An 11,242-nucleotide genomic window follows, 5' to 3' on the forward strand; every position below is an offset into this window, starting at 1 on the left:
GACCCAGACGTCCCTGGAGCGGGTCTTGCTGCAGTTCCTTGTCTCTGCTGCCAGGGCAGGGGAGGGTTTCCCAGAGGTGCGGGAGGGGCTGGGACGCTGGCGTGATCTGGGCAGGGCAGGGGTGTCCTTTGTTCTTCGGGGTGGGGGCTGCCCTCCTCCTCCTTGCAGAGAGCTGGGGTCATGGGGCACGCTGGCTGAACCGTGGCTGTGCAGCATACAGTGTCAGCTCGATGTATCTTAAGAAAGGTCAGACCAGTTCATATTCCAAAGACTATGTTGTGGTTTAACCCCAGTTGGCAACTAAGCAGCATGCAGCCACTCGCTCACTCCCCCTGCCCCAGTGGGATGGGGGACAGAATCGGAAGAGTAAGAGTGAGGAAACTCCTGGGCTGTGATAAGAACAGTTTAATTGAAATAAAATAAAGTAAAATACTAGTAGTAATAATGTCAATATAATAATAATAGTAATAATAATATACGAAGCAAGTGATGCACAATGCAATTGCTCACAACCCAACGACCGATACCCAGCCCGTCCCCGAGCACCGATCGCTGCCCCCCAGCCAACTCCCCCCACTTTCTATACTGAGCATGACGCCCTATGGTCCTCCAGCCTCCGCCCGACCCCTCCAGCCAGTTTGGGTCAGCTCTCCCGGCTCTGCCCCCTCACAGCTTCTTCTGCACCCGGCAGAGCATGGGAAGGGGAAAAGTCCTTGCCTGGCATAAGCAGTACTGAGCAACAACTAAACCATCAGGGTGTTATCAGCATTCTTCTCCTACTAAATCCAAAACACAGCACTATGCCTGCTACTAGGGAGAAAATTAACTCTAGCCCAGCCAAAACCAAGACACCTAGTCAGGAGAAATGCCCCCGCTGGGACTGGAGGGAAATGAGAGGTGCCGGGGCAGGAGGGACTGTGGGGCATGCAAAGGCTGGGGCAAACCCCAGCTGGGCAGGGGCAAAAATAACTGCTCCAAGTGGGGCAGGGACAGGGGTAGAACGGCATGCCCCATGGGGGGCCAGGGGCACAAAGAGATGCCCTGAGCCAGACAGGGACAAAACCAAATGCCCCATACAGGACAGGGGCAAAACTAGCCACCCCAATTTGGGCAGGAGCACAAAAGGCCACCTGAGCAGGGCCAGAGTACATCCAGGCACCCTGTGTGGGGAAGGGGCAAAATGAGCCTCCACAAGCAAAAGAGGGGAAAAACCCAGCAGTCCTGAGAGGGACCTGATGAAAGCAAGCCCTGCGAGCAAGGCTGTAGGCAAACGGGATGCCTCAAGCAAAATATAGAAAGAGAAAAGCCTCCCTGAGTGGAGCAAGGGCAAAGCTAACTGCCCTGAGCTGAGCAGGAGCACAGCTAACTGCCCCAAGCAGGGCTGGCGAAAACCAGATGACGCCAGTGGGGCGAGGGCCAAAGCAGCCAGGTCAAGTGGGGCAGGAATAACAACCAGCTGCCGTGTTGGGACAGGAGCAATGCTCACTGCCCTCCCAGCGAGTCAAGGAGTTAAACCTGATGCTAAAGAGCTGTCCACGAATATTTTTCAGAGCTGCAGGGTGAGAGAGCAGCCGGCTGGGGGCCTGGAGCAAGCCAAAGTCAACCCAGGGCAGCTGCTGAAGGGGTTTCTTCGGTAGCGCTACTTCAGAGTCAGCCTGTGGCTGCATCTTGGGGGGCAGATACAATTCATTGCAAAGGAACCTGTAAGAGCCCAGGTGCTTTGCTACACGAGTCCCATGGACAAAGTCCTGTACCTAGGAAGAGTGGAAAAGAAACCCTCAGCAACCGGAGCATGCCGGCCAAAGCTGTGAGCAGGCACGCTTACAGCCCTGGCCAGGTTTGCATTCATCCGGCTGGTGCGGCTCGGGGAAGAGGTGGGAGCTCTGCCGATGGACGAACAGCCCTTCGCCAGCAGCGCATGGGGAAGGCCAGCGGCTGCCGGCTGCGGGAGGCGCCCGGGCCGTGGCAGACGCCCTGGTGCAGCCCCATGTCACAAAGGGTCGGTGATGCGGCACCCGCCTGGCGCTTGTGACCTCACCTGGCCAGGGCTTGGCATCCTGAGCAGCTGGCCAGCGAAAGCTAGTTGGGCTGAGCTGGCCTTCGGGATAACTTGGCTCATTCCTTCGCTACTTGCGTGCCTACTTTTTTCCAACCATTTCTTGTTTCCTGCCCACTTCTCCTCAACCTCCATCCTCTTTCAAAGGTAATTATGATTTGCCTTTCAGGACAGATCATAGAGGAGGTAGATACGGGATAAACGTATAGGCTGGTCTATACCTTCTGAGCTCTAGGCTGAGCTATTACACCTTTCTAGGCTGGCCAGGGCTATGGGTAGAGATCGTATTTGCTAATTCTTATTCCTTTACCGTATGCTAGGATAGGTAAGTAGGGGGGTGGCAGTGTAGTCGGAGGCATTGGGCTCAGCCTAGAAAGACAAGAAGCCCACCCTGACTGATGCGGTAGGAAGGGAGATGGAAAAGGAGCACGGCAAAGACAGCCGTTAAAGTAGCGGCCGAAAGCCGGTCACTCCTGCATACAGGGTGGGCAAGCGTGGGCTGGAGAGCCAGACAGCTCTGGTGCTAACGCTAGCAATGGGTAAGCAGCAGGTCCTCTTCAGAGAAGGTGACACGCAATGCAGTCTTTCCAGAGGGCCTGGGTAATTGCTGTCAGTTGGAGTCCGGTGACAGGGACAGGAGGGCCATCAGCCTGCAGCTCTGCAGCACTTACAAGTACCACTGAAACACTGCTGATGGCAGATGCTCTTCCGTGGGTTTAGTCTGGTGGTTTTCTAATCATTTTGTTGAGCTAAAATTATTTCTTTGCAATCAGGTGACAGGACTGGCATCGACCTTCTCTTTCTGGAGCACGTCCTGACATCCTTTGTCATCCCAAGCTTTCCCCTCTGTTCCTGAGAGGACCGATGGCTGCAATGGGGAATGACTCCTGTGAGTAACGGCTTCACCAGCAGCCTTGGACTTTGTGAATCCCCAAAGGCAACGGATGTGGCTGGTGCTCCTTCCCTCGGTGTTGATGGGCTGACAACCTAGCATGAATTCTGGGGCGTTTCCTGGTAGCAGCCAGACTTACCCAGGTGTTTTCGATCAGACACAGGAAAATGCATTTTATCACTCCTCTGCCACTACGTACAAGACTTGGAAAGATGACATTGCTCGTAGAAAGATCTGACATCAGTAGGGTTACCTTCTCTGCTAGGTACTTGCTTGTTTTCATCAACTTACAATCAGGAAAAGGGAAGACTTGACCTGATAATCCAATGCAAGGCTCTAGAGGGAAAGGAAGATAGCCCGAGGCACAGAAAGCAGAGCGGGGGTTTGTTGGACTTTCAGTAAGCAGAGGAACAGACTATTTTCCAAAACGGTTTCTTGACCAGTAATTGTCAGTGGCAGTGTTAGGCTTCCCCCAATGTTTCTGTGTTGGAGGTTAGAGCTGCTTTTCCTGGGAGCTTCTGTACAGAACTCGGCTTTTTAAATATGCTATTGTGCAACAGTATCAACTCATCTCTTTTCAAATACCATTTCCCTGCAGTCCTTGCCGAGGGAACGGCTCCCACACAAAGGGTCCTCTTTCCCCTGGAGAAGATTTGCATGGCCTGGCCGCAACGACAGAGAGCTGGAGCAGGACTCTACAACCTGGGCAATACGTGCTTCCTCAACTCCGTCCTGCAGTGCCTGACGTACACGCCCCCTCTCACCAACTACCTGCTCTCTCATGAGCACAGCCAGTCATGTGAGGACTTTTAGGAACAGCTCCTTGTAAATCTGTTGGGCACTTCCCAAGGATTCTCACAATCTGGAATTTCATTTAGGAGAAAAGCAGCCCTTCTTTGTCAGCCCCCCAACTTGGTGTTCTTTGGACACTCAACCCTAGAAGCCTCTTGTCCTATCTAGGTGTGTTCATCTTCAGAAAGGCACCACTTTCTAGCCCCGGGTCTCGGACCCTAGTCCTGCAAGTTAAACCCTCTGTGCTTATTGCACAGAAAACTTCTGTCCGTTAAGCACCCCTCTGAAGAAAGCTTTCTATGCGCTAAAATGTCCTGGGCTTGTTGGGACATTGGCACTTTGGGAGGAGTGGAGACTGTCCTTATAACGTCATTAGGTTTCCCAGTGCTATGGCTATTTTGCTAACCTGAGAAGCTTGCTTCCCTCCCTCCGGCCCACCCTCTTCAGGTTGTCAGCAAGGCTTCTGCATGATGTGCGTAATGGAAGCGCATGTTCACAAGGTCCTGCATTCCTCAGCCAGTGCCATCCAGCCGAGGGCTGTCGCCAGTGTCCTCACACGTAAGTCATTTCAGGTGCTTTGACATGGTTCCTTCCCTTCTTGTAGGACAGAACTAGTAACTTCTTCTTTCTTAGGAATAGGAGAACACTTTGAGCTTGGCGTGCAGGAAGATGCCCACGAGTTTTTATGCTATACTGTTGATGCCATGCAGAGAGCTTGCCTGAGTGGAAGCAACCAGTAAGCACAAGCAAATTACCTTTTCAATGTTCCTGAGCCCTTTGGACTCCTTGATGTACTCCCACCAAGGAAACCCTGCGCCCAGGGTTTTCCGACCAAGAAAACTCTTGGAAGAGATAACTCTCTGCCTTACCATTTGTTTCCAGCTTGGACAGCTCTTCTCAAGGAACTACCATCGTCCAGCAAATATTTGGGGGCTTTCTAAGATCAAGAGGTACTTTTTAAAAATATTACTGTTCTTAGAATGTTCTGTGGCTCTTTGTTTGTGGTAAACAGCTTCTAGTATGCAGCAGTATGTCCCATGTGTCTAAAGTGGTATGTGTTGGTCGGTGAAATGGGCAGAGTCAGTCTCCTTCCCAGCCTGATAAGCATTTCTCTTTGCCTTCCAGTAACGTGCTTGAGTTGCAAAGCCGTTTCCGACACCTACGAGGCATTCCTTGATATTCCTTTGGATATCAAGGTAAAGAAGTTTGGAAATTGTGGTGCAAAATGTTTCCAGGTCCCTGCAGGAGGCTAGTTTATCTCCAGTGAACTCTGCTGACTTCAACCTGTGGGCTGTGACCTCACAAGAGCTTGGTGGTGGATGGGGAGGGAACTGGACTTGTGTGCTCCTTCTGGGGAAGCCCTGTAAATGGTCTCCCTGTGCTGGGTGCTGGGTGTCAGCTGAGCAAAGAGTAAGGATGGTACCTACAGCCATGATGACACTGTCATACCACCCTGCTTCGCACTCCCTCAATACGTGTCAGATTGCTGGATGGATGGGGTCGATTGCTTGTGTTATTTTTGACCTGTACCATGGACAACTCTGGTACCACCCAGGGGTAGCTGCTTCTTGGGACAACGCTGGTACTACACGGGTAGCTATGTCTTGGGATTTTGAATTTCCAGGAGCTTAGTGCTCTTCTTTCTTTCTCATCCAGGCAGCCTCCTCTGTCACTGGAGCTCTGGAAGACTTTGTCAAACCTGAGCAGCTGGATGGTGAAAATGGCTACAAATGCAGCAAGTAAGATTATTACTAATGACATCTTCCCAGCAGATACTGGGTTACGGGATAGCATGTCTCAAAGCACTAGTTCTGTTTTGACTTAATTGAGAAACCCAGTCATGAGGCAGCTGGGGTTTTTTTCTTTTCTTTTTCTTCCCCATACAACTAATCCACCTGAAAAACCTGGAACTTGGAAAATAATGCATTTGTTTCTAAGACAGGTAATTTCTTTCCCTTCTGCCTGAATATTTGGAAAGCTCTGATGAGAATTTGATTCCTGGCATTGTCTGCCCTGGAAGTGGTCAACCTCCCTAGCTATGAAGCTGCCCACTGAACTACCCCTATGCCCAGAAGGACAAAGACACGTCCCGTGGGCAGTGGTGAGCTGAAGCAAGGAGGAGCTCTGGACAGGCATTTGGCAACAGCAGCGTCTTCAAGAAAGCAATCAACAGTTTCATTTCCAAGGCTTTTTGGATGCTTGCGTCTCTGTCCAGGAGACCTCAGTCCTCGGAGCAGTAGCAGCCCCCACTGGCTCTCTGAATGCTGTCAAGCCTAGTTCTTGTCTTGTAGACTGCGGGCTGCTGCTCTCCAAAGGGAGCCAGCCTAGACCAAAGCTACCTTCACTGAGAGCGTGCGGACTGAAGGGGTGTGGAATGCAAACACGTGCATACGATAGTTGAGCAAAACAAGCCTTAACTCAACCATCCATGGATGGGGGGCGGAGTGGGGAGAAGACAGGCTGCAACAGTTGGGTCTGTGCTTGTTTCAAGGTGTGAACAGCTGGCCACTGCGTCCAAGAGCCTTACAATACATCGTTCCTCCAATGTCCTGACAGTGTGCCTGAAGAGATTTGATGCTTTCTCTGGCAGAAAGATTAGCAAGGTATGTTTACAAGTGCACTGCAACTTTGTCTGCTTGGAAGGAGACCTTTCCTGAGGGACAATCCTTTTTTGGAAGTTGTTCGTGTTTGCACGACAGCTATTGAGTGCAGCCATCTAAGGAAAATCAGTGCAATAGCTATGCCTCGCTCTTTCCCTTGTGGTAAGAGGGAAGTTCCAATGTGAAGATAAGCACCTACTGCGCTCGTGAAGAGCTGGTTTGGCTGAGAATGGTTTTCTGCCACCTCAATGATGAAATGGCAACACCTGGTTTTGATGAACCCAGAAGATCTATTTCTATACCTCTAGCCTGTGGTTGGTGACAAAGTTTTCTCAGGCTGCTTCCTAAAGACTCTCAGGATAATTTGTGAGTCTTCTTGGTGTCCCTTTAGGTTGTGAAGTATCCAGAATATTTGGACCTTGGCGCATACATGTCTCAGGCGGGTGGAGAACCGCTCCTCTATTCCTTGTATGCCGTCCTGGTACACGAAGGTTCTGGCTGTCAGGCAGGACACTATTACTGCTTCGTGAAGGTAAAAGTCAGCTCTGTGATTTGCGTTGGTGTATTGTGTCCTGCAGTGGTGTTCTGTCTGTGGTTTTGTTTTAAAACCCCTGCAGTTCATCTGAAGAGAGCGTTGCCTTTCTTTGCAGGCCAGCAATGGACGGTGGTACAAGATGAATGATGACTCTGTAGGTCTTTGTGACATCAAGACGGTTCTCCGCCAGCGTGCGTATTTACTCTTCTATGCCAGGTAATAACAAGCGTGAAGGGGTGCTCAGAATACACTCCCGCTCCTGTTACTGCTCTTGTTGTTGTTCTCCTCCAGTGGGTTTTGCTTTCTGTCCTGGGAAAGAATGACTGTTTGTCTCGTTCAGTTCTCTCTGTTCTGCTCCTTTCTTCTCCCTCCTTGTCTGGCACTAAACTGTTGTGCTTGTGCCACTTGCTGGCTGTGTGCTCTCTGAGACTGACTGGCTGTGACAAGAGGTGAAAGGGAGGCCTGAGAGGGCACAAAGATGAGTTAGTGCTTGGAAAGGGACAGACATGGCTGGAAGACCATGATCTAATTTCCAGCTTCTAGTTCTCGTTCAGTCTTCTGCGTGCCTTATCAAGTGCTGCCGGAAAATGATAGGATGAGACTGAAGCCACGAGGAGGCTGCAACAACAGCCCTAGGCTAAGATCACCGTTGTTTCTCCAGGCACCATGATTTGACCCCTGGAGCAGGCACTGAATGCCAGGAGACAAAGAGCATTTCCGTGGCAAAGCTGGGTCAGGTGCTGAAGAGTCCATTTTCTGGACGCACCGTAGCACTGAGGAATCACGAACGCAGACAAAACAGGCAGAGGATCCAAGGGAAGAGAAAAATGCAGGACTCTGCAGGGACTCCCCCTCAGCACTGCAGCGGGAAGAGAGCGCGCTCTGACACCAAGCAGGGGAAGAAGCTGAACAGAAGCCAACCAGACTGTCTGCCTCCCAGGTGGAGGCACGCTTGCCGTGCAGAAATACAGAAGCACACTCGCCATCAGCTGGTGCGCGGCACTGGGAACCTGTGCAGCTCTTCCCACGGGGAGAACAGCAGCCCTGAGAATGGCAGAAGCTCAGGAGGGGAAGCTGTGCACGGCTCAAGTGACCACAGAGCAGACTTGCATTCTGCTTCGGTAGGTGAGCAGCAGCCACGGAAATCCTCACTTGAACAGCGTGTGCTCCCACCGGTGCCAGTTCACCCAGAGTCTGCAGGCTCTTGCCAGGCAAATGAAAAACAAAGATGCAGAAAGAGGAAACTGTCCTGTGCAGAGCGGGGTGAACGTGTGCCCGAAAGTAAGCGGCAAAAGTCAGAAGCGAGCATTCTGGTGATCTGGAATCGCGAAAGAAATGCAAGAAATGCAAGAAGAAAGAGAAATCCAAAGAGAACTCTGGAGAGGAGCACGCAGAAGTAAGCAATGTTTGCAGCGTCACCAGCAAATGTTGCCTCACTCTTGCCAGGTGTTTCAGGCGATCAAAACAATAAAATTGCCATCATAACCAGACCCAGTCCTGAGTGGTGCTTCTGATTTCTGTAGAGTGTTTGACCGTGCAAGAAGCAACAGAGGGGTTCAGGGCTTTTTGAAATTGTACACAATTGTACACAACTGCACACAATTTTGAAATTGTACACTCGAGACTTCCTTTACGAAAGCACCCTTGTGATCCAGAAGGGTGGAAGCTTTCTACACTTGCTGAGCATATTAAAATAGCATGTAGAGATCTCATGAAAAAAAATGCCCAGGAACAAAGCATCTGCAGTCCTGCTCGATTAGAGGCTCAGGTCACCTGCGTGTGATTCACGTTGTCTTCTCCCAGGTGTGACATCTGGTGCAAGAGACACAAGGAAACCAAGGCATTACAAGCATTGCCACTGACGGTCCCTCCAACAGGGTCATCTTGTTAAGACGATGGGTTTCCACTCTTTTTACTCCTTGTTTTGGTGAAGAAGCTGGTTTCCTGGCAAACCTGGGCAGTGGAGTCTGAGTAAAAAAGACAACACTTCACCCTGAAGATGCTTCTGCAGTGTCCCACAAGAGCTGCAGTTCATACGCCTTCTGGCCTCTTTCCGAGCCTGTCGCAAGGTGTTCTAGATATGAAATCGGTTTCTGAGGCATAACCAAGGCAGAAATGTGTAGGCATTTGTCCTGGTTTCGGCTGGGATAGAGTTAATTTTCTTCCTAGCAGCAGGCATAGTGCTGTGTTTTGGATTTAGTAGGAGAAGAATGTTGATAACATGCTGATGTTTTTAGTTGTTGCTGAGTACTGCTTATGCCAGTCAAGGACTTTTTCAGCTTCCCATGCTCTGCCAGGCGCACAAGAAACTGGGAGGGGGCACAGCCAGAATAGTTGATCCAAACTGACCAAAGGGCTATTCCATACCATATGACGTCATGCTCAGTATAGAAACTGGGGGGGGTTGGCCGGGGAGCAGCGACCGCTGCTCGGGAACTGTCTGGGTATCGGTCGTCGGGTGGTGAGCAATTGCATTGTGCATCACTTGCTTTGTATATTATTATTACTATTATTATTATTATATTGTTATTATTATTATTTTACTTTATTTTATTTCAATTATTAAACTATTCTTATCTCAACCCAGGAGTGTTTCTCACTCCTCCGATTCTCTCCCCCATCCCATCAGGGTAGGGGGAGTGAGCGAGCGGCTGCGTGGTGCTGAGTTGCTGGCTGGGACTAAACCACGACAGTCCTTTTTGGCGCCCAACGTGGGCACGAAGGGTTTGAGATAAGAACAGATTAACTAGAGTGTATTAAGGAATCTGTTAACAGTTGCCGGTCATGATATTAGTTCATCTGATCTGTACCATGTTCTTTTCTTGGCTGTGCATGTTAAAGCTTGGTGTTGGTCTGTGCATTGCGCTATGCTCTGTAGTGATTAAGGATGTTTTGATTGGGAGGTTCCTTATCAAAATCCTGACCTCGAGCATGGTTTTGTATCTGGGTTTTATACACAAGTCATTACTGTACTTCGGGTACCACCTCATGGAGAGAGTTAGCAATTATACCTTTCCCTCGGAGACGTTTGTTGTGGAGGAACTACAGAATGACACCTTCATTACCTTATTCTATAATGCTTCCTCCCTCATTACAGAAAGTTTTCAGTATTTTGAACATCCCTGGGCAGTTAAGATACTTCTATTGATACTTCTTGGGAATATTGTTTTGGTTTTGACAAAGGTTAGTAAGCAATTTAAGAATATCATCCAGAGATCTGCCCCAAGGCTGGAGAGTTATGAGTGGCAGGGTGTGTGGGATCGTATGGGCAAGTACCTAGGGCAGTGGGGACCTCCAGTGTTTTGGAACTTCACCCCTGAAGAAGTGCAGAATCCTGAAGAACTAGTAAAGTATTTGGAAGAAGTATGTTCACACCCTGGCAACTCCAAAGAGACACAACTCATTGCAACATGCTGGGGACTGGCCCATGCTTATAGAGCCCTGTTCAACACTATTCAGTACCCTCAAGGGAAAGAGAGGGTCTCTGGATCTGATGACAAAACAACAGGCACTGTGGCTACTCCAACCACAGCCATGAGCACTGTGGCTACTCCAGCCACAGCCACAAGCACTGCAGCTACTCCAACACCCACCACAGGTACTGCAGCCACTCCAACCCCAGTGGCAGGCACTGCGGCTAAACCAGAGAACCAACCTGCGCCGGTATCAGTTGCCCCTATACAGAAGAAAAAATACACGAGGAAATCAGTTCGTTTAGTAAGGGATGAAGATGAACCAGGGCCATCACGAGAACCAGAGGAGGAAGAACCCATAAATGAGATGGTGACCACCTGATCCCTATCCCTGAGTGAGCTGCGAGATATGCGAAAAGATTTCGGTCGTCATCCAGGCGAGCACATCATCACCTGGCTGCTCCGATGCTGGGATAATGGGGCCAGTAGCCTGGATTTAGATGGTAGGGAAGCCAAGCAGCTGGGATCCCTTTCCAGGGAAGGGGGCATTGACAAAGCAATTGGAAAAGGGGCAAAACCGCTCAGCCTCTGGAGGCGACTTCTGTCAAGCGTGAAGGAAAGGTATCCCTTCAAGGAGGATGTTTTATACTGCCCAAGCAAATGGACCACTGTAGAGAAAGGTATCCAGTACCTGAGGGAATTAGGCGTGCTGGAGGTGATTTACAGTGACCTGAATGATGAACAGTTAACCAAAGACCCAGATGAAGTCAGGTGCACACAATCCATGTGGCGGAAGGTGGTACGGAGCGCACCAGCATCGTATTCCAACTCGTTGGCAATACTAGCCTGGAAAGACGACGAGGCACCAACGGTGGATGAAGTGGCTAGACAACTCCGGGACTACGAAGAAAAGCTCTCTTCCTCCCTACGGGCCTGTGTCTCGGCTGTGAAAAA

The 11,242-nt window shown here is 50.2% G+C and overlaps 1 protein-coding gene across 1 annotated transcript; it reads left to right on the top strand.

The window, feature by feature from the left end:
• Positions 1 to 3,605: 3,605 nt before the first annotated feature.
• LOC142595791 (ubiquitin carboxyl-terminal hydrolase 42-like) lies at positions 3,606 to 8,766 on the top strand. Its single transcript, XM_075724645.1, has 10 exons — positions 3,606 to 3,747; positions 4,188 to 4,286; positions 4,383 to 4,476; positions 4,623 to 4,690; positions 4,866 to 4,936; positions 5,397 to 5,479; positions 6,232 to 6,343; positions 6,732 to 6,872; positions 6,991 to 7,091; positions 8,679 to 8,766. Exons 1-10 carry the CDS (start codon positions 3,606 to 3,608, stop codon positions 8,764 to 8,766), a joined length of 999 nt encoding a protein of 332 aa, XP_075580760.1.
• The last annotated feature ends 2,476 nt before the right edge of the window (positions 8,767 to 11,242 follow it).

The sequence above is a fragment of the Pelecanus crispus genome, chromosome 23 (genome assembly GCF_030463565.1).
Source record: "Pelecanus crispus isolate bPelCri1 chromosome 23, bPelCri1.pri, whole genome shotgun sequence".
In the NCBI taxonomy this organism is placed as follows: domain Eukaryota; kingdom Metazoa; phylum Chordata; class Aves; order Pelecaniformes; family Pelecanidae; genus Pelecanus; species Pelecanus crispus.

What these genes read in the sequence shown, in the direction of transcription:
- LOC142595791 (XM_075724645.1), top strand. Translation starts at nt 3,606, where the DNA reads ATGGCCTGGCCGCAACGACAGAGAGCTGGAGCAGGACTCTACAACCTG. An exon ending in CCAGCCGAGGGCTGTCGCCA is followed by an intron (nt 4,287 to 4,382) that starts GTGTCCTCACAC and finishes TAGGAATAGGAG; the next exon opens with AACACTTTGAGCTTGGCGTG. An exon ending in TATTTACTCTTCTATGCCAG is followed by an intron (nt 7,092 to 8,678) that starts GTAATAACAAGC and finishes GTCTTCTCCCAG; the next exon opens with GTGTGACATCTGGTGCAAGA.